Below are 22,500 nucleotides of genomic sequence, written 5' to 3'. Positions count from 1 at the left end.
ACAATTAAATAAAAAATCAATAATAACATAATCCCATACGCGTCACTTCATGCGAGCTGGTGCATAGCGCGAGCGAGCCACGTGTTACCCACGTGAATTTTAGTTATCTGGTGTTATAGGGATTTTAATTCGATAATCAATAGGTTGCATGTACTTTTTTTGATATCACGGCGCTGATAGCGCGTTTTCTGAAAAAGTAGTCGTATACGATTAATCATTAATTGTATTGTTAATGATTGTGCCTTTTGTTATCAAGAGACACGGAAGTGGCTTGCATTTATTGTGTATAACATGCGACGTTTAATGTACGACGAAGATTGTAGTTTTTAGCGATAAAAAGGTAATTTTATGCTATTATTTGTGACATACATGTCATTTTATAAATATGTACATTGATCAATGCAAATGTCTGAATATGTTTAAATTTATAAATAAAGAATATGATTATTCGGATCTTTTTATATATTTGTGCATTACTTTTGCAAAATCGATAACATGGTACAAACAGAATTAAGATGTGTATTATTATTTATATTTATAGTAATCTTTTGTAATTTTAATGCATTTTTCATATTTTCTTAATGACATATCCAGGTATTTGTGTTGGTTAATGTATATTTGTACCGTAGTTATTTATATAAAACAAAGATTATAATTATATTATATTATTGATAAAGCAAATTAATATAATTTGACTTTAATTCACTGCGTTTGATGTTAATAATTAATTAATTTTATATTAATTTTTATAGGTGAATTGTGCTGGTTGGTTGCGTTTTTTCTTTTTGTGTGCAAAACGTGAGTATATAATTAAAATAATATAAATATTTATATTAATAATTATAATATAATTTTATATTATTAAGGTGATTCGTGGTCTGTACAGAAGACAGTAAAATTCAACCAAAGGATATAAAGGATTTTAAAATTATTGAAATGTAAGTAATAAAATTATATTGTATTTTTAAATATGCAAGATATTTTATTTTCAGTACCTAGGTACAGGTACAAGTATTCTAAAAAAATGTACCAAGGTACAGGTATTATTTTCAGATTTTCAAAGTAAGGGAGGATTCTAAGATGCCTGTGAGCATCAACATTTGGCTCATAATCTGTTTCACGACTGACAAATTTGTCAGTGTGCAGTTTAGATGAGCTGAGATTATTATATGTATATATACGATAAAAATTATAATTAGTACCAAGATCTAACTGTAGATCATTTCAGCTTTTTTAACTTTATTGATATGTTTAAACATATTGATTTTTTATAAAATATATTACTAGTATTCAATGAGCCACTACTTTGAACCAAGTGCAACCTGTCATTTTATCAATGAGAATTTAAATTGAAATAGCTCGCAATGTCCAATTGTTCACATTCAAAAGAATTATGTTAAAAGTATTTACGATATAGAAATAATTTATATTTTATATGAAATATAATACTTTTATCGAACTTTACGTTTGTTAAATGTATATTTAGTGTTATCCAAAAAAAGTAACTAAAATGTATCTAAATATAGGTACCAATACATAAAAAATTGTATCTAGATATAGATATAAATATAGATATAGGTACAAGAGATAAAAAGTATCTCGATACTGTACCTAGGTACATAAATAAATAATATGTACCTAGTTATAGTACTTAAGTACTTGTACTTAGGTACTACACACCACTGAATATAACCCACACAGCAAATATATTTGTAATATAATCAAATATCTTTTTTGTACTTACAATTTTAAATCAATTTTAAGGTATTTTATTGTTAAATATTTATAAAATTCTACATTATATTACTTGATATCATGTATTGTCCGTTAAAACGATATCTCTAGAACATTTTCTCGAATTTTGAGGCATTTTTTAATATAGGAATTAAAGATTAGAATAAATGTAAAAATTAAATATATGTTTGTGACTTTTTTGAATCAGATTCTTAAGATATCTTAAAATATCTAAGTGTTATGTAACAACAGATATTTTGATATATATTTTGTTGTGTGGTTTATTTTGTAAACAGATGTTTTTCTACTTATAATTTTAAACAAATTTTAAGGTATTATTATTAGATACCTTAGATATATGTAAAATTCTGCAGAATGTCATTATTTGTTTAAAACCAATAAGATAATAATTTTACAACATATTTTATAAAAAACATTAGCCTATTGTAAATATAAGAATTTAGAATTATTTAAAATAAATATAAAAATAAAATTTCACATTTAACGTTAAATTAAATTCAGAAACATTTTAAAATATTTTGATAGTAACTATTGTTACGCAACAGATTTTATTAATGATATTATACATTTTTTAACACGTATTATCTTGACGTATGGATATCTTGAAGATATTTTTAATATCTTTTGCTATGTTGAAATGTTATGTTCTCTTTATTTATTATTGTATAACTTATGCTACAAAATGTATAATTTACAGTTTTAAATCCATTTTAAAGTATCTTATCAGGTACTTATAAAATTTTGCAGGACATTTGATTGCAGGAAATTATTTATAATTTATATATTTATTTAAGATAAACTTCCGTTTATTTAAAAATCAAATATTTTAGAGATAGATTTTTTAGAAATATTTTTAAAATATCTTGGTAGTGACTTGTAATTGTGCAACAGATATTCTGACATATAGATATTTTTAAGATATTTCTGTGATGGTATAGTTTGCTGTGTGAAATATAGATATATATTAAGATTTCTGTGATATATTTTGCTGTGTGGAATATAATAGATATTGTCTCAAGAGACACGGTAGTAGCTCGTGCCAAGTGAGCACGCAGCGAGACCGACCGTGTTCTTTACGTGAGTACGCGATTTTTATTTTTATTTTTTTTACATGAGAATATACAAATTTATAAAATTATACTTATACTTAAGAGGATGCTAAACTGCCCATCAAACTTGATTGAGGTCGATAATGCAGAGTCATTATTTATCCTTGTTCATGAAAAAATTTGCTTTAAAATACAAGTTATATAGCTTATACTTACAAATAAATGGTGTTTCGCAGTTTGGAATAGAAGGTATTTATGTGATCAAAAATTTTATTCATTTAAGCGCTTTTATTATATAAATATCTTTTTTTTACGGCTTGTAATCGTACGTTTGACGATTATAGCCTTATTCCTCAATCTATTCCGAACCCGGGAACACCATTTATTTGTACGTATAAGCTACATAACTTGTACTTTAAAGCAAATATTTTTATAAACAAATAAACTTTAAAAAATTTTTTGCATTTTTGGTCTTTATCTAATCGTCCCTGGGCTTATTTGTGTACGTACTTTAAAAGTGTAAAAGGATTATCAATTCTGTAAATTCAATTCGAAACTAAATGGTTGAACAGTATGTTGGTAAAACATACGACTTTAGCATCTTCTTAAACAGCATACATTTTAAAAATGTATTAATTCTAAATGGTAAACTTATTTTATTCTTAAACGTTATATTGGGTTATATGTTGTTAATGTATTATTTTTTCCCAAGCATTCTGTGTTATGATTAAATTAACTTAAGTGTTATATAGGGTGTTAATAAACCTTTGCATAATATTTATATCATTGTGTTGCCCACGAAAATCAAAGATGAAAAGCTCTGTAAAATTTTTCGGTTCCATGCGTACAGTTCTTATAATTATTGTCAGAAAATAGTGAAATATTGCCAATGTACGCACGGCTATAACGGAAACACGAGCGCGGTGAGAAACAAAACGATGGTCGTTGTGCGTGAGGAGTGATATCCGCGCTGTTGTTCGCCGCGAAGCGAGATCGCAAACAAAATTCATTGCTATTCGCAACGTTGTTCGTATAACAACTAAGGATGGTCGACTATAACTCATAATTAAAATTTTTCACATAAATTTTTAAACTGTACTGCATAAATTGCAAAGCTAAAAAAATTTAAAGTTGATTGAAAACATTAAGAAAATTATTTCATAGTATTATACTTGAATTTTGAATCAATGAAAGCGAATAATTTGTTAGAAATCCGCTACAGCTTATGCTCTTTTGTAATTTTGCAAGCTTATCAAAATTGTATGTAAAATTAATATATTTTGTTATTATCCTTATAGCAGGTTACTTTACAGCTTTCAGAAGATGTGTCATAGTATTTTCAATGATAAACTACAGTTTTACATTAATAAAACCGAATAATTCATTAAAAGTCTGCCGTTTCTGATTTTTTCTCGTAAATATTATTAATATTATTAGCACTATTCAAAGAAATATTTATTTAAATCCAGCATTTTTTCCTTTCAGTGCATTACTGGCAATTGTATTGTCACAAATCGTAAACGCACATAAAACGTAATATTTATAAAATGTAAGTACACTTTCACAAACACTGGACTTCACAATTTGTGGAGTTTATTCCGTGTAAAATTTCCAAAACGAATAGGAAACAATTAATTGTTCATGAATTATTCGCTTTTATTTATTTAAAATTCAAGTATATCAATGAAATTAATATGACATAGTCTTTGGAAGCTGTTAAATAGTCTTCAAGTATAAAATATGTGGCAAAAAATATTAACCTTACATATTTAATCGATAAAGTTGGAAAATTGCGAGAAAAAATTGGAAGCGGCAGATTTTTAATGAATTATTCGGTGTTTTTAATTTAAAAACCTTTAATTAATATTAACCTTTAATAAATATTTGTTTTAAAATTTAAGAAAATGTTTTTTTTAACATTTGGTAAATTATTTTTTTAATATTTACTAAACATATTTACAACAAAAGCAAAAAATTGATTACATTGTTAAATAATTTTATACATTTAACGTAACTCATCAATCTAATAAATTTCTACGACAATTTTGTAAAGGGGAGAAGACTATATACATTTCAGCCAAGCCACAGTACCTGTTAGAACAAAACGCTAATAACGTAAAAATAATCAAAAATAAATATTTAAAAAACATTTATAAAATATTGCTTGCTGATTGGGCTATATTAATGGATAGTTATGAACTAAAATATTTTACTTTATTACTATTCTTTGGCTAGTATTTATTTATTTCAACACAAATGTTATTAAAACAATTTTATAAATTTTTCTTTAATAATATCAAAATATTTTGTCAACTATAATGATCGATATTTAGATAAAGTAAAACATTTACTGTATTACTATTTTCTTTGGCCAGTATTCATAATTTGATTTTGTAATAATTGCCTTAAGTTTATTCTTTAAAACTCTTATATTATTATTTTTACTACAGAGCATTTGAAGATGAACTCAAGACAATCTTAAATATAAGATCAGATTATAAATACAAACCTTTAATATTTTAAGATATTGGCTGCTTTGTGTCTATACAAGGATATGAAGAATTTTTTTATGACGAAAATGACATAATTGACAATAATATTAATTTTAGTTGCTGCATCAATTTTAATTTTGGTACTAACATAATTATTTATGTGATATTAAAATCCTGTCGAATTTTGTATTCAATATTTATAAATTGTCAAATTCAATTATTAAGATGCCGGTGCTGATGTGTCAAAATTGTTTTGAATTTTGTGTTTTGTCAAATTCAATTGTTAAAGTAGTGGTGCTGACGTGCACACAAGAGTAAAGTACGTTAAAAAATTAGTTACATTGATTTTGGTATCAAAATGATTGTTTATGTGCTCTTAAAATAAAATATTTTTATTAAAAATTTTATTTTTAAGTGTATAATTAGACAATCATTTTCATCTTAAACCTGATGTTGCAACTATTTTTTTTAGGTTTACTGTTGTATTTCTGTTAACTGTTAATAAAATATTTAATATTAAAGAGGTTTATTTAAAATCCGCCCAAATTTGCATCAAATCCTGAATTTTGATAGATCTTTATGCCAATAGCAATCCCTGAAATTTCCAGCCCCCCCCCCCAAAATAATTACACAAGAGTGGGAAGGCGGAGAGTCAAAGTCAAAAATTGCATCTCAAATATCTCCGAAATGGTAAGAGCTATTGAGATATGTACTATAGAAACGATTTTAGCCTATTTTTACCCCTTTAACATGTTACAAAATTCTAAATTGCCAAAAATGGCATCTTTCGATTTTGTTTAAAATTTAATGTGATTCTCAACGAAATTCCCTGCAAAACAACGAAAACCGCATGTTGGGGAAATGTTTGGTTCGCGAGTTACAGATTTGAGGGTAAAAATAAGGTAAAAAATTGGGGGACTAAAAATTTCTGGGATTGCTATTGGTATAAAGGTCTATCAAAATTCACAGTTTGGTGCAAATATAGGGGTGGGCAGATTTGGCTGATTTTGAATAAACCCTTTTGTTATAATTGCATTATATAATTTGATTTTGTGTGCAAAATTTTTTCTAAGAACAATGATGTATTATTTTGTAGAATAATTGCAAAATATTGTATCATTGCCGTGGAAGATTGTTACAATGTAGATTTTATCTTGTTCCTTTTTTATTGTTTTGTAGATTTTATTTTTGCGGTTTAGGAGAAAATAGGTAAGTATTTTTTTATTTAAGTTTTTAATAAGATTTAAACAAAGGTACTGTGCGTTTGTAAATATTGGGTGCTGTGCGTCTGCAAGAAACGGGTGCTGTGCGTTTACGAGAAACGGGTGCTGTGCGCTTACAAGAAACGGGTGCTGTGCGTTTACGAGAAACGGGTGCTGTGCGCTTGTAGAAAACGGGTGCTGTGCGCTTGTAAAAATCGGGTGCTGTGCATTTGCAGAAAACGGGCGCTGTGCGCTTGTAAAAATCGGGTGCTGTGCGCTTGCAGTAAACGGGTGCTGTGCGCTTGTAAAAATCGGGTGCTGTGCGCTTGCAGAAAACGAGTGCTGTGCGCTTGTAAAAACCGGGTGCTGTGCGCTTGCAGTAAACGGGTGCTGTGCGCTTGTAAAAATCGAGTGCTGTGCGCTTGTAGAAAACGGGTGCTGTGCGCTTGTAAAAATCAGGTGCTGTGCACTTGTAAATATTGGGTGCTGTGCCCTTATAAAGGTTGGGTGCTTTGTATCTGCAAAGATCTGGTGCTGTGCGCTTGTATAGATTGAGTGTTGTATTTTAAGTGTAGTTATATAAAAAGAATAAAACAAAAATGTCTGCGAAAATAAGTGAACAAATGTCATTAGAACAAAGAAATATTATTATTAATGGTGACTGGTTAAATTGTGCACATATGGATCATTTTGAACAGCTTTTAAAAAGCTATTCGGATTATAGACCTGTTGAAACGTGGCGAATACAAATTCCTGATACGATACCACCTATGCCACAAAATAAGAAACATATACAAATTTTATTTAGTATATCTGATCCATTGAATTTATATTTACATGATATAAATAAATCATTGAATGGACATTGGGTGTGTTGTTATTATGACACAAAAAATATATTTATTTATGATTCACTTAATAATAAGAAATTGCACAAAAACTATGAACAATTTTTGAGACAATTATTTCCATTTTATTGTTTTGATAAACAACCCGTTAAATTTCCTCCTGTGCAACAACAACCGAATACTAATGATTGCGGGGTTTTTGCAATAGCTTTTGCTATTTCATTGTTATTTAATATTAAACCTGAAGACGTGAAATATGACTACAGTTTAATGCGTTCGCATTTAGTAAAAATTTTTGAATCAAATGTAATCGAGCATTTTCCTCAAGATGTAAAGTATGGTTTTTGTCAGAAAGTGCTTCCATTAGCAGTAATAAGAGCAAGAGCGGCTGACGCAGCTCGTAAATGTGCTAAAAGTCAATTTGACCAAAAAAACATACAACAAAAATTAAATCAATTACAAAAAAATTACGATGATGGATTACATGAAAATTATTCAAAAGAACAAAATGCATCAATTAAGCATTTTTTTCAAGATTCAAAGTATGTTGCTCAGAAAGTTCCATTAGTAGAAAACGTAAAAGAGATTAAAGCGACTTGTACAAAACGCAAACACGAGGAACAATTGTACCTGTTAGAAAAAAGTCATGATTCTAAAATAAAACATGTTAATAAAAAAAAACGAAATGAGCGAGAAATGATCCTGTCGTTAGAACAGAGAAGTATCATTGCAGAAGGCAGATGGTTAAATGATTTGCATATGGATCATTTTAATTATCTTTTAAAGAAATATTCAGATTATGAATTTGTCGAAACATGGCGAATACAATTAATGAATACTATACAACCCATACCGACAAACAAAAAGCATATACAAATATTACCATCTACGTTGTTGGGAACACATTGGATATGCAGTTATTACAATACAAAAAATATATTTATTTACGATTCTCTAAATGGAAAAATGTTGAGTGATTGTCAGAAACAATTTTTACAAAAATTGTTTCCAACTTATGACTTTGTCAAGAATCCTGTCACATTTTTTACTGTACAAGAACAACCGAATGGTAGCGATTGTGGCGTTTTTGCAATAGCCTTTGCTGTTTCGTTATTATTTAACATAAATCCCAACAAAGTAAAATATGATCATAGTTTAATGCGTTCACATTTAATAAAAATGTTTGAATCTAATACAATTGAGCATTTTCCTCAAGATGCAAATTATACTCTTCAGAAAGTGCTTCCTTTAGCAGTAATAAAAGCAAAAAATACTGAAACAGTTTGTATACGTAAAAAATGTCAATATAAAAATGAACAACAAAGTATATTACATACAGCAAAATTAAATGTACAATTAATAGTAGATATAAATGAAGATGATGATAACAATGTTAATAAATCTTTGGAATATCAACATTGCTCAAAAGTAGAAAATATTAATAAAGAGAATTCAGAAAGTTATTGTATTAGTAGAAGGAAACGTCAATATAAACAGAATTTAGAAATTAATTGCGCTGTAAAGCGGCGTCGATATTATCAAAATATTAAAAAAAATATCGCTAAACAAGTTGAACGATATCACAAAAATATAGAAAAAAAACGCGCTAAACAACTTGAACGATATCACAAAAATGGAGAAAAAAATCGCGCTAAACAAGTTGAACGATATCACAAAAACAGAGAAAAAAATCGTGCTAAACAAGTTGAACAATATCATAAAAATAGAGAAAAAAATCGTGCTAATAAGAAATATTGCTATAATCAGAAATTAGAACATAATCGAATTCAGAAGCAATATCGTTATAAAAAGGATTTAGTAAAACAACGTAAACAAAAACAAAAACGTTATTTAATAAATTCTCAGTGTGAACGAGAGAGACAAATGCAATATTCTGATCGCAAATGGTTATATAACAAACGTTATTATAACAAAAAGTTTAAATCTAATGCTATAGAAAAAAATATTGGTCAAAGTATTATTAAAAAATACGAAAAATTTTGGTCAAAAAATTACATACATATGCGTAATCCGGTAACAATAACAGATATTATGAATAAACTGGATATTAAAAATAACATTGAAAGACGATTAGAAGCTGAAAGAATTTTGCGTTGGTCTATGCATATTAGAAATAATTATATTCACAATATGTATAAAATATTAGCTGTATTGAAAAAAAAGGCTGAAATACACTTAACTCTCGTTACTGAGTGTTTAACAATTGATGATAAATTACATGCATTATGTGGTATATCGGGTCATACAGCTTCTTCCGAAAATTATTTTATCGATTCTACATATAGTGAACAATTTACTTCATCGCAACCTTTGATAACAAATGTGAAAGGTCAAATTATAAATGTATTACCTTTGGTAGAAGCACAAGCTAAAAAAGCATGGTTGTGCAATACTTTGTGTAAAATTAATTCACTTGTAATTGATCGTTATAAAAAATTTCTCGAAGCAATAAATACATGTACTTTAAAGAAAATACCAGAACTATTACGCAAGGTTTGTCAGAAATGTACAGTAAACGATTTGACTGACAAATTAGGTCATACACAGGCTTGTTACATTAATCCAAACCTTTGTAAAGCGATGTCTCTTTCTATTCAGTTATTATCACCTCATTTTCCAAAGGTGAGATTTATTAAACGTTTGATTTATCGAATAAAAGCAGACTATCGAAAGTTAATAAATCTAGAAAAGGCTTTAAATTGTGGCGATATCGATACATTAAATGAACTTATAATTTTGGCACAAGATCGAGTAAATATCTACAAACATCATCAAAGTTTAACTGATTTGAGTGATGATGATATTATTTCTAAATATAGCAAAGCATTTAAAGCGTTGACTAAACGTTCCATGGACACACCTCGATATGTTTGTGTTTCATGTGAGAGACTTTGCTATAAGAGAAGTGTATCTGAAATTAGTAAGGTTAAAACACAATTAGATATTCCAATTTGGAGAGATTTAATGGCACATATAAAAAAACTAAATATTGATCTGCAATACATATGTCTTTATTGCCAAAGAAAATTCCGTAACGGATTAATGCCTGCTTATTGTATTTTAAACAATCTATTTATCCAAAATGTTCCCGAAGTAATATCGTCTCTTAATTCATTCGAAAAAATGTTAATACAAAGAGCTAAAGCATTTCAAACTATTGTTAAAATGGGAACTGTGATGAATAAAAAGTTGCCTCATAGGCAGATGGTACAGAAAGTAAAAGGTAGAACATTTCATTTACCTTTACCGTTAGAACAAACAATGAATAAAATATGTTCAAAAACTGATGCAATAAATAAAAACAATATGGAATTGTACATTTTGGTTAGAGGTATTCCGACAAAAGCAAAAATTATTTGGGAAGAAATGGTAAATCTTAAAAAAGTATTCGATGCTTTGGTATGGTTAAAACGTAATAATCACCTTTATAAACACATTATACTGCCAGATACTTGCGATGGATTATGTTCGGAAAAGAATGTAGAATTTTTTGAAGTAAAAGAAACAGAAAATGATACTGATTTTGTATCGGATAATGATGATAATGATGGTATATTATTGAATTCCAAAATTGAAATGCAAGAAACAAAAAATAATGCAGAAGCTATTGTTTTAAATCTTCAAGGTGACGCTATGTTAACTCAGGTTACTGATGACAAGGATAGTTATTACGAACAGTATACCATTTATCCTTTATATGAAAAGAAAACACGTGAAAGTGCTAACGCTTTGTATCAAATGTTAAAAATTGAAGAATTACCTCTGGATAACCGTGAAAAATTTTTAGATCTATTGTGTTTTCCAGATTTATATCCTTTTGGTGTTAATGGACAACATGAAACTAGACAAATTAAACTTTATGAACATGAATATATTAAATGTCGTTTGACTTCTAAACATCCCCAATATAGATTAAATCAACAATATTTGTTTTATTTATTAAATAATGCGAATAATCGTCAATTAAAGCGCGGTATTTATCAGAAATTAAATGTAACCAATTTGCGAGATCGTTATACGGCTTTAGAATATTTACAAGCAGTGCAGAAAGATTTATTGGAGTCTGATTTGAGTACGATATTTTCTACTTTAAGAAATACGGCACAATATTGGCGTAGACCAAGATATGATTTAGAATGCATGATACAACATTACGGACCCGCGACATGGTTTTTAACATTGAGTCCTGGTGAATGGATGTGGGATGATTTAGGTCAATACATTCGTGAAGTAAATGGTTGGTGTAACGATTCATCTTCCACCAGTGCTCTTGTTGCTAGGGATCCCGTATCAGCGTCGAGATTTCTCGATAATAAGTTTAAAGCAATGATTGATTTCATTTGTTCTGAAGATCATCCGATTGGAGAAGTTACACATTACTTCTGGCGACGAGAATATCAAGGTAGAGGGATACAACATTTTCATATGTTAATTTGGATTAAAGATGCACCAATTATTGGTGTATCTTCTGAAAAAGAAATTTCTGAATTTATTTTACAACATGTAACTTGTAAAATTCCAGATAAAAATATTTCTCCATTATTATATGAGCGGGTTAATTCATACCAACAACACAAACATAACAATTATTGTCTTCGTTCTAAGAAAAGGGGACGTAAAGTTGGTCGTATATGTCGTTTTGGATTTCCTCGCTCTGTTACGGATACATTATGTTTAAGAGATGTTGTAAGTTCGATAGCAGGTAGAAAACAGTTAAAGTCTAGAAGTAGGCTTTATGATCTTCCTCGAACGGAGAGGGAGGGTTATATAAATGACTATAATCCCCCTACTCTTACTGCATGGAATGGAAATATGGATATACAATATATTGGAGAAGATTCAAGGTTTATTAATATGTACATAAGTAAGTATGTAAGTAAAGCAGGACAATGTGAATTATCTGAAGATATTCTTGATTGTAAAAATCAGACAAACAAATCAATAGCGAGTTGTCTTTGGAATATTGGATTACGATTTTTAAATAATAGAGAATGTGGTGCTCTTGAAGCTGCTGATACATTGCTAGGTATTTCTTTATATGGAACTGATCGAGATACGACGTTTAAATGGTTGGATACGAATCAGATACGATATAGAAGAGTGAAAAACGTTAAGGAAGTTGAAGCACTCGATGGAGATTCTACAGATATATTTTGTGCGTCTGTAATAGATGACCATTATCCACATAGACCGAAAAAATTGGAATCGATGTGTTTATATGAATTTATGCAATGGTATGATATTACGAAAATTAAACCACAAAGTAAAAAAATTAAATATTACAAGCTGGATAATGGTTATTACCTTAAACGGCGACAACGTGGACATCTCATTAAACATTATAAATATGATGTTAAGACGCGGCCGGAAAATTATTTCTTTTCATTACTTCTTATGTTTCAACCATGGCGAAAAATGGAAAATCTTAAAAATGATTGTGATACTTATGCAGAATCATTTCATAAAGTAAAATTACATCTCGTCGAAGCATTGCAGTATCATGAAAAATTGGAAGAATTGAAAAAAGCAATTGAAACTGTAAACGAATTGGTTCAACAACAGATTGACGAAAAACAGCATCTGTCTCAAGATGATCCTGATAATCCAATAGGTGTTCAAAATATTCAAGCTGGTGAAGCAATGCAAGATTTTAAAGATCTCGATGGTCACGAAGAAGAAATCGATATATCTGAAATGATTTCAAAATTGAATGCAGATCAAAAAAGAGTATTTGATAGAGTCATTAATACCGTGTCAGATAAGAAATCGTTATTACGACTATACGTTAGTGGAGAAGGAGGCACTGGTAAAAGTTTCTTGATTAAAACTATTAAATGCTGGATAAAACAAAATCTTAATAAGGATACTGCAATAGCAGCGCCTACTGGTATAGCAGCGTTTAATATAAATGGTTTGACGGTACATAGATTACTTCAATTACCCGTTGAACATGGTTCTACTCCTAAGTATAAACAATTAGCTGATCACGTATTAAAAGTTTTACGAGCAGACCTTAAAAATGTTATTCTTTTTATAATTGATGAGGTATCAATGATATCTAATTTGATTTTATTGTACATACATTTTCGATTATCTGAAATATTTGATACTATTGATTGTGATGATGGTTGGTTTGGTCGAGTGCATATTCTTCTATTTGGAGATTTGCTTCAATTACCTCCTGTACATGAAGATCCTGCCTTTGTAGATTTATCAAATATAAAAGTTAAGAAATTTCTTGGTTCCTTAAATGCTGTTAATTTATGGACTACTTTGTTTAATTACGATGAATTAACAATCAATATGCGCCAACAAGGAGATGGATCTTATCGTGAATTACTTTCGAGAATTCGTATTGGTTTACTGACAAAATCTGATTGTGACATTCTTGAAAAAAGAAAAATCTCTTTTATAGGTAAATCTTTCGAAGCAAGATTAGGTGAATTATGTAATTTTATTGATAATTTGCCTTCTGATACCGTTTGTTTACTGCCTACTTGTCATATGTGTGATGTTCTTAACAATGCAATGTTAAGTCGTATTGCTTCAAAGGAAATATTATTAATTGCTGAAGATGAGATTGAATGTATTCCATATATTAAAAAAAGAATAACAAAGGTATTGGCGGATAATGATGATGATAATAGTAGGACAGCTGGGCTTTTCAAACGAATTACAATTAAAATTGGAGCAAAAATTATGATAAGACGTAACATCGATGCCAGTTTAGGTCTTATAAATGGTACAATTGCTACAGTTATTTCAGTTGTGCAAGATCCGTCTACGGATTATGTAGAAAAAATCAAACTTCTTTTACCATCTAATTTAGAATATTTTATTGAAAGAGTAAGTGTCAAATTTCAAGTTATGGAAAATGCATTTGTTATTAGGAAACAATTTCCAATATCTTTGAGTTATGGTATTACCATTCATAAGGCCCAAGGATTAAGTTTGCAAAATGTTGTTACGGATATAGGTAATTCTGTGTTTAGTTGTGGTCAGATTTATGTTGCATTATCCCGAGTGACATCTCTGGATGGATTGCATTTAATTAATTTTGATCCTTCGTGTGTAATAGCTAGTGAAGAGGCAATTATCGAATATAATCGGTTGAAACAAATACATAAACCGGAAGAACAAGTTATTACTATTTCAAAAGAACGATATCATAAAGTTCACGATATGCCATGGACATTAAGGAAGACAATTACTTCCGTTCAACAGTCAGATCAAAAAGTTCGACGTAGTACTGCTTGGATTCTACGTGGTTTTCAAAATACTGACAAAGTTTCATGTTATGCAAATGCTGTATTGCAATGTTTATTTCATTTAAATATTATTAGAAAACAATTATTTAATTCTGATAAATTAAATGTTTTAAGTATTTTAGCTCACCGATATGAAAATGGAATAAATAATTTGAATACCTATGCAATACGAGAATACTTAGGAGAGTATTTTTCAAATTGTATTAAACGAGATGTATTCGATTTTCTTACAGCTCTTTGTACAAAATACGATTTTATAAAAGATTTGGTAGAGCATCAAGTTATTCTTACTACTCGATGTAAGTTATGTAGTAATACAAAAGTTACTACGGACAATAATGTTATTCTTTCAATTCCTATTAACAATTTAAAGAAAAAAAGTTTTAATCTTAATGATTTATTAAATATATCATTTTCACATTGGTTTGAATTACACGATAAATCATGTGAACGTTGTGAAGGAAATGAGTTATTAGTTAAGAAAGAAATAAAATTGACAAAACAGATAGTTATTATATGTTTAAGTCTATTTTTATTACAAAATAGTAATTTAGTAAAAGTACCACAAAAATTTAATTTATGCGCTATCCCGACAAGTAAAATATTAATAGCTGGACAAGTATATAAAGTTATGAACGCTATATTTCATCATGGTTCATGTATTGAAAATGGTCATTTTATAAGTATGTGTAGAGAAGGATCGTATAGCGATTGGATTGAAGCAGATGATGTGCAAGTTACAAAAAAGCAATGGCCTAGAGGTGCTAAAGATATTTATATATTATTCTTAGAAAAAGTTGATAATAAATAATATATATTCAGCAAAGTATATATTCTTAATTTAATATAAATATTAATAATATTCAGCTTCTTTATAAATATGTTCAGCAATGTAATCATTTAAATTTCTTAATTCATTGATTGATTTTTGTCTTATGTGTAAATGTTTAAAGTTATATTTGTGGATTCAGCAAAGTATATATTCCTAATTTAATATAAATGTAATTTTTATAAATATTTAAAAAATTGAGAAATTTTGAATTGAGTTGTTTAATTCATTGATTATTTATTTGTATTATGTGTAAATGTTCTTTTTACACAATAAAGTTGTATTTGTGCATAATGCAATTTATTAATCAATGTTAAAATATTACTTTAATTAATCTATGTTACATCATAAGTTATTTTATCTGGGATTTATTTGATACAAAATAAATGTGATATGTATGTATTTAAGTTGAATCAAAAGTGATTCTTTGCTTTTGGAAAAAAGCTCATATATATATATCTATATTACCTAGGTTGAATTGGTTTAAATTTCATAAAAAGTATTATCTTGAATTTATTTCATACATAAATAAATGTGATTTTTTCCATCTAAAGGTATATATTATTTAAGTTGAATTTAATCAAAAGTTTTATCTTGGATTTGTGATTTTTTCCTTAAAATAAAAAATCACTTAGTCTATGTTTCAACTTAGGCCTGGTTCCAAAACATGCTTTAAAGGAAAATTTTATTTAAAAATTTATAGTGTTATATTCGTTATATAAACTTCAACTTCTTAGTAAAATTTTTTTCAAAGAGAAAGTTTTAGAGTGTAACCTTAAGTGATCTATAAACCTAAGTAGTTAAAAAAAAATATAAAATGCGTGATAATCAAACAAAATTACCTTTTTAAAAAGGTACAAAAAGCGCTAAGTGTGTAGTTTTCCTTTAATAAAAAATTTACAAAATTCAAGATAAAACTTTTGATCAAATTCAACCTAAGTGATATATGGAATAGAAAAAAATAATTTACTTATGTATCGAATAAGATATTTTTCATTAATTCAATCTAAGTGATACATACATCAAATTCAATCTAAGTGGTCTATAAACACTACAAAATGCGTGATATCTCAACAAAAATTACCTTTTTAAAAAAGGTAAAAAAGGCGCCAAGTGTTTGGTTTTTCCTTTAAGCAAAAAAATTATTGGATGCAACCTAAGTAATATAAGGAAAAAATCACAAATTTAAGATAAAACTTTTAATCAAATTCAACCTAAGTGGTATATACTTTTGGATGATTCAATATAAGTATTATATACTAAGTGTGTCAAATTCAACCTAAGTAATATATAGTAAGTGTGTTAAATTTAACTTAAGTAATATATAAAAAATTTACAAAATTCAAGATAAAACTTTTGATCAAATTCAACTTAAGTAATATATGCAATAGAAAAAAATAATTTGCTTATGTATCAAATAAGATATTTTACATTAAATTCAATCTAAGTAATACATACATCAAATTCAATCTAAGTGGTCTATAAACACTATAAAATGTGTGATATCCCAACAAAATTACCTTTTTAAAAAAGGTAAAAAAAGGCGCCAAGTGTTTGGTTTTTCCTTTAAGCAAAAAAATTATTGGATGGTTCAACTTAAGTAATATAAAAAAAAATTACAAATTCAAGATAAAACTTAATCAAATTCAACCTATTCCTGAAATTAAAGTTTATACTCACACACACACAAAATAACTTCTCTACAAAAATAGTAATATCTGAATTTTATTCAACTTAAGTGATATTTTCTTTTAAGGAAAAAATTACAAATTCAAAATAGAACTTTTAATCAAATTCAACCTAAGTGGTATATACTTTTGGATGGTTCAACCTAAATATTATACTCACACATAAATTAACTTCTCTACAATAATAATGATATCTAAATATTTTGCGCCAATTATAAGAACAAATATTTTTATAAAAACTAAAACATTATTACTATTCTTTAGCCAGTTTTTATAATACAAAATTTTTTAGATTTGACACTATAAAATTAAAGTATTACGTTTTTTTTTTCTACAAAAGTAATGATATATATAGAAAATGCGCCAACTATAAAGTAGATGTTTATACAAGCTAGAACACCTACTTTATTATGCTTTGGCTGACATTATAGTTTAATTTTTTATTAAGCCCGTATCAGACTAGAGATTGATATTGAGATTGAAATGAAATATAACCAATTAGTTAGTCAAATTCTAATTCAATCTCAATCTCAATCTCTAGTCTGATATAGCTTTGATTGTCTTAAGTTTGTCTTTAGATACAATTTCGTTAATTACGAAGTATTTTAACGATAAACTTAAGAAGATTCTTAAATATAAGATTAAACTATAAATATTAGCCTTTTGTATTAAATATTGGCTGCTGTGCGCCGATACGAGGCTGCTGTGCGCCTGCAAAAAACAATTGTCAGGAAGTATATTGGCAAAGAGTAAAGAAAATAATATTGAGCTGGTAAATAAGTTTTAATACAAACAAATTATAAATATTACAAATAAATATTTTAATACAAATAAATATTTTACTACAAAAACTTGGCGCTGCTAAACCGAATAATTTGCCAGCTCTTCCTTTTTCTCTTGTATGTGCATCTGAATGTGTGTGTGTGTGTGCGTGTGTGTGTGTGTGGTGTGTGTGTGTGTGTGTGTGTGTGTGTGTGTGTGTGTGTGTGTGTGTTTAGTATATAACTTAGTTTATAGAGAAGCGATTTACTTAAGTTTAGTATAATATAACTTATTAGTTTATAAGGAAGCGATTTACTTTTAAGAAAGTAGTATCTGTCTCTTATGCGTGCATACGTTCGAATACCTGTCTCTCTCTTTTTCTTTCTCTCTCTCTCATGCATGCGTGTATGTTATATGTATTGTTTTAATATGTAAGTGAGATTGTAAAAAAATGATTTTGTATTAAAGCAAATTATTCGGTTTAGCAGCGCCAAGTTTTTGTAGTAAAATATTTATTTGTATTAAAATATTTATTTGTAATATTTATAATTTGTTTGTATTAAAACTTATTTACCAGCTCAATATTATTTTCTTTACTCTTTGCCAATATACTTCCTGACAATTGTTTTTTGCAGGCGCACAGCAGCCTCGTATCGGCGCACAGCAGCCAATATTTAATACAAAAGGCTAATATTTATAGTTTAATCTTATATTTAAGAATCTTCTTAAGTTTATCGTTAAAATACTTCGTAATTAACGAAATTGTATCTAAAGACAAACTTAAGACAATCAAAGCTATATCAGACTAGAGATTGAGATTGAGATTGAATTAGAATTTGACTAACTAATTGGTTATATTTCATTTCAATCTCAATATCAATCTCTAGTCTGATACGGGCTTAATAAAAAATTAAACTATAATGTCAGCCAAAGCATAATAAAGTAGGTGTTCTAGCTTGTATAAACATCTACTTTATAGTTGGCGCATTTTCTATATATATCATTACTTTTGTAGAAAAAAAAAACGTAATACTTTAATTTTATAGTGTCAAATCTAAAAAATTTTGTATTATAAAAACTGGCTAAAGAATAGTAATAATGTTTTAGTTTTTATAAAAATATTTGTTCTTATAATTGGCGCAAAATATTTAGATATCATTATTATTGTAGAGAAGTTAATTTATGTGTGAGTATAATATTTAGGTTGAACCATCCAAAAGTATATACCACTTAGGTTGAATTTGATTAAAAGTTCTATTTTGAATTTGTAATTTTTTCCTTAAAAGAAAATATCACTTAAGTTGAATAAAATTCAGATATTACTATTTTTGTAGAGAAGTTATTTTGTGTGTGTGTGAGTATAAACTTTAATTTCAGGAATAGGTTGAATTTGATTAAGTTTTATCTTGAATTTGTAATTTTTTTTTATATTACTTAAGTTGAACCATCCAATAATTTTTTTGCTTAAAGGAAAAACCAAACACTTGGCGCCTTTTTTTACCTTTTTTTGTGAATTACAATATAAATTCTTATAAAGATGAGTATACTAAAAAAATAAAGATATTAATATAAAAAATTAGAATAATTATTAGTTGAGTTTAATATAAAAAAGTTTGCTATATAGAAACTAGTTTAAAGTTTTAAGTTTTAATATTGATTATTAAATACCCAGATAGCACAAAATATTATCATAAATATTTATAAATATTTTACAAATTTATTTTCAAAAATTATTTTTTAAAGATTATATAATTATTTTTATAAACCATTTAGAAATAATACAAAAATTATTAACAATATATAGAATATATTTTTAAAATGTACTGAAAAATATTTATGATATATGAACTTGAAATATTTTTTATATTCTTTGATAATAATGATATAAATATTTATTTTAAATATTTTCATAAATGTTTATCATAATTTTTTTTATACTTGACAAACTCGGACATAAAAATATGTATAAAATATTTATCATAAATATTTTTCCTTCTTATAAAAATTTTATAAACATTTTATAAATATTTTGTACTATCTGGGTAATGTAATTTTATAATCTAACATCTTACTTTAGCATTTCAAAAAAATAACAAATCGTTACTTTCTAACAAGGGAACCTCGCAAACCCGAAAATTCTGATTTTAATGAAACTTGGCATAAATGTAGAGGGGGTGAATACATGAATTTAGAAATTAAAAGTTGGTGCTTATATACGGTTTAAAGGGTTGAAACCACTCTTCAAAAATTTTGAGTTTTTACCTTTTCTCGATATATCTCGTAAACTAAACAAAATATTAAAAAATGTTTCATACAAAAGTTTTACAGTATAAATACCTCTATTTAACTATGTTATTTATTTTTAAAAACAAATTTTTTTTCAAAAACAAATTTTTTTTCTTTAAAAAAGAATTTTTTGGGGAAAAAATAAATATGATAGTTGAATAGAGGTATTCATGCCGTAAAACTTTTGTATGAAACATTTTTTAATATTTTGTTTAGTTTACGAGATATATCGAGAAAATGCAAAAATGTCTCAACTTTGAAGCGTGCTTTCACCCCTTCAAGCCGCTTTTGAACCAAAATAAAACATTTCTAAATTAATGTATTTACCCCCTTTACATTTATGCCAAGCTTCATTAAAATCAGAAAATTTTCTGTTTGGTCTTATAAACGGTTTGAAGGAGTAAAACTACCCTTCAAAGGTTGAGATATTTTTACTTTTCCTCGCTATATCTCGTAAACTAAACAAAATATAAAAAAATGTTTTATACAAAAGTTTTACAGCATAAATACCTCCATTTAACTACGCTGTTTATTTTTCGAAAAAATTTTTTTTTTTAATTAAAATAAATTTTCAATAAAATTGACTTTTATGTATATAGCATTTATAAAGTAATTATATTATCTTATACTACGTTCTATTTATATCATCTACGTGTATATTATATATGTTATATATTACCTACGTTATAGTACTATACATTTATATTATCTGCATTCTTGTATGTATTAGTTTTTATCTAACAGTTGCGCAATATTAGTAGTCACGTTGCTTTCACACAGTGTTCATTCTCTCTACGTCACATATTTCACATTCAAGTTTTATATTCGTCATGTCACGGTATGTATCATATATGAAATCACGTATTAATAAAAGTTTGGTATCTTTATTAATGGTGTTACGCGTTATTTTCACATCAGTGTCAAGTCTAACGTGTGTTTGATCAGTACATCAGTATCACATCTAACATGTGCTTGATTTTTCTTGTTAGATTGTTTTTAATTAAGCGAAGTATAATGTTACACATAAATGTTGCGAATGTTCTTAATATGTTAATTATTTAATTTCAAATTACACATATTCCACCAACGCCTATAAATGAAAGAGAAATACAATTACGTGATGTGATAAAGGATATTATAACAAATGCAGTGAATGACTTATCATTTGATGTACACACTCATTTTGCTTTAAAATTTTAAAATTATTTGGAAGTGGATTTACCTGACATAGAATATGTAACAGATAAAGTGGAAGAATTTTTAGAAAATGATAATGTTGATTATGAACCTGATAATGAATATAATTGTGAATCAGAAGACGAAATGTTAAATAGTAGCTATAAAAGGAAAGCCGTCGAATATTGGAGAAGTGATAAAAGGCCGACACTCTCTTTTAGGAGTGCAACGTCGCTTCAGAAAGGTGAAGTCCCTACCACAATTATCATTTTAAAAAAATTCTTCCTCATCATTTGTTACATATTCTGTGTCAGGTAAATCCACTTCCCAATAATTTTAAAATTCTAAAGCAGTATTAGTGTGTACATCAAATGATAAGTCACATTCACTGTTATAATATCATTTGTTATAATATCCTCTATTACATCACGTAATTGTATTTCTCTTTCATTTATAGGTGGAATATGTATAATTTGAAATAAAATAATTAACATATTAAGAACATTCGCAACATTTACGTGTAACATTATGCTTCGCTTAATTAAATAATCTAACAGAAAAATCAAGCACACGTTAGATGTGATACTGATGTACTGATCAAGCACACGTTAGACTTGATACAGATGTAAAAATGACGCGTAACATCATTAATAAAGATATCAAACTTTAATACGTGATTTCCATTTCATATATGATATATACCGTGATATGACAAATATAAAACTTGAATGTGAAATATGTGACGTAAACAGAATGAACTGTGTGAAAGCAACGTGACTACTCTAATATTGCGCAACTGTTAGATGAAAACTAATACATATAGGGATACAGATAATATAAATGTATAGTATTATAACATAGATAAAATATAACATACATAATATACACATAGATGATATAAAGAGAACGTAGTATAAGATAGTATAATTATTTTATAAATGCTATATACATAAAAGTCAATTTTATTGAAAATTTATTTTAATTAAAAAAAATTTTTTTTTTTGAAAAATGAACAGCGTAGTTAAATGAAGATATTTAGGCTGTAAAACTTTTGTATAAAACATTTTTTTATATTTTGTTTAGTTTACGAGATATAGCGAGGAAAAGTAAAAATATCTCAACCT

General features: G+C 27.3%; 1 protein-coding gene and 1 long non-coding RNA gene across 2 annotated transcripts; both read left to right on the top strand.

Annotated features, from left to right (window-relative positions):
- The first annotated feature begins 209 nt into the window (after positions 1-209).
- Positions 210-1,769, top strand: LOC118648567. The gene is made up of 4 exons (XR_004965328.1): positions 210-340; positions 753-798; positions 867-938; positions 1,054-1,769. It is a non-coding gene; the product is annotated as an uncharacterized LOC118648567 (long non-coding RNA).
- A 4,388-nt stretch (positions 1,770-6,157) lies between these two features.
- LOC118648564 lies at positions 6,158-7,053 on the top strand. The gene is made up of 2 exons (XM_036294905.1): positions 6,158-6,187; positions 6,550-7,053. The coding sequence occupies exons 1-2, from the start codon at positions 6,158-6,160 to the stop codon at positions 7,051-7,053; spliced, it is 534 nt and encodes a 177-aa protein (XP_036150798.1).
- The last annotated feature ends 15,447 nt before the right edge of the window (positions 7,054-22,500 follow it).

The sequence above is a fragment of the Monomorium pharaonis genome, unplaced genomic scaffold (genome assembly GCF_013373865.1).
Source record: "Monomorium pharaonis isolate MP-MQ-018 unplaced genomic scaffold, ASM1337386v2 scaffold_515, whole genome shotgun sequence".
Taxonomy (NCBI): domain Eukaryota; kingdom Metazoa; phylum Arthropoda; class Insecta; order Hymenoptera; family Formicidae; genus Monomorium; species Monomorium pharaonis.
The sequence above is the reverse complement of the archived record's forward strand: the minus strand, read 5'-3'. Positions and strand labels throughout refer to the sequence as shown.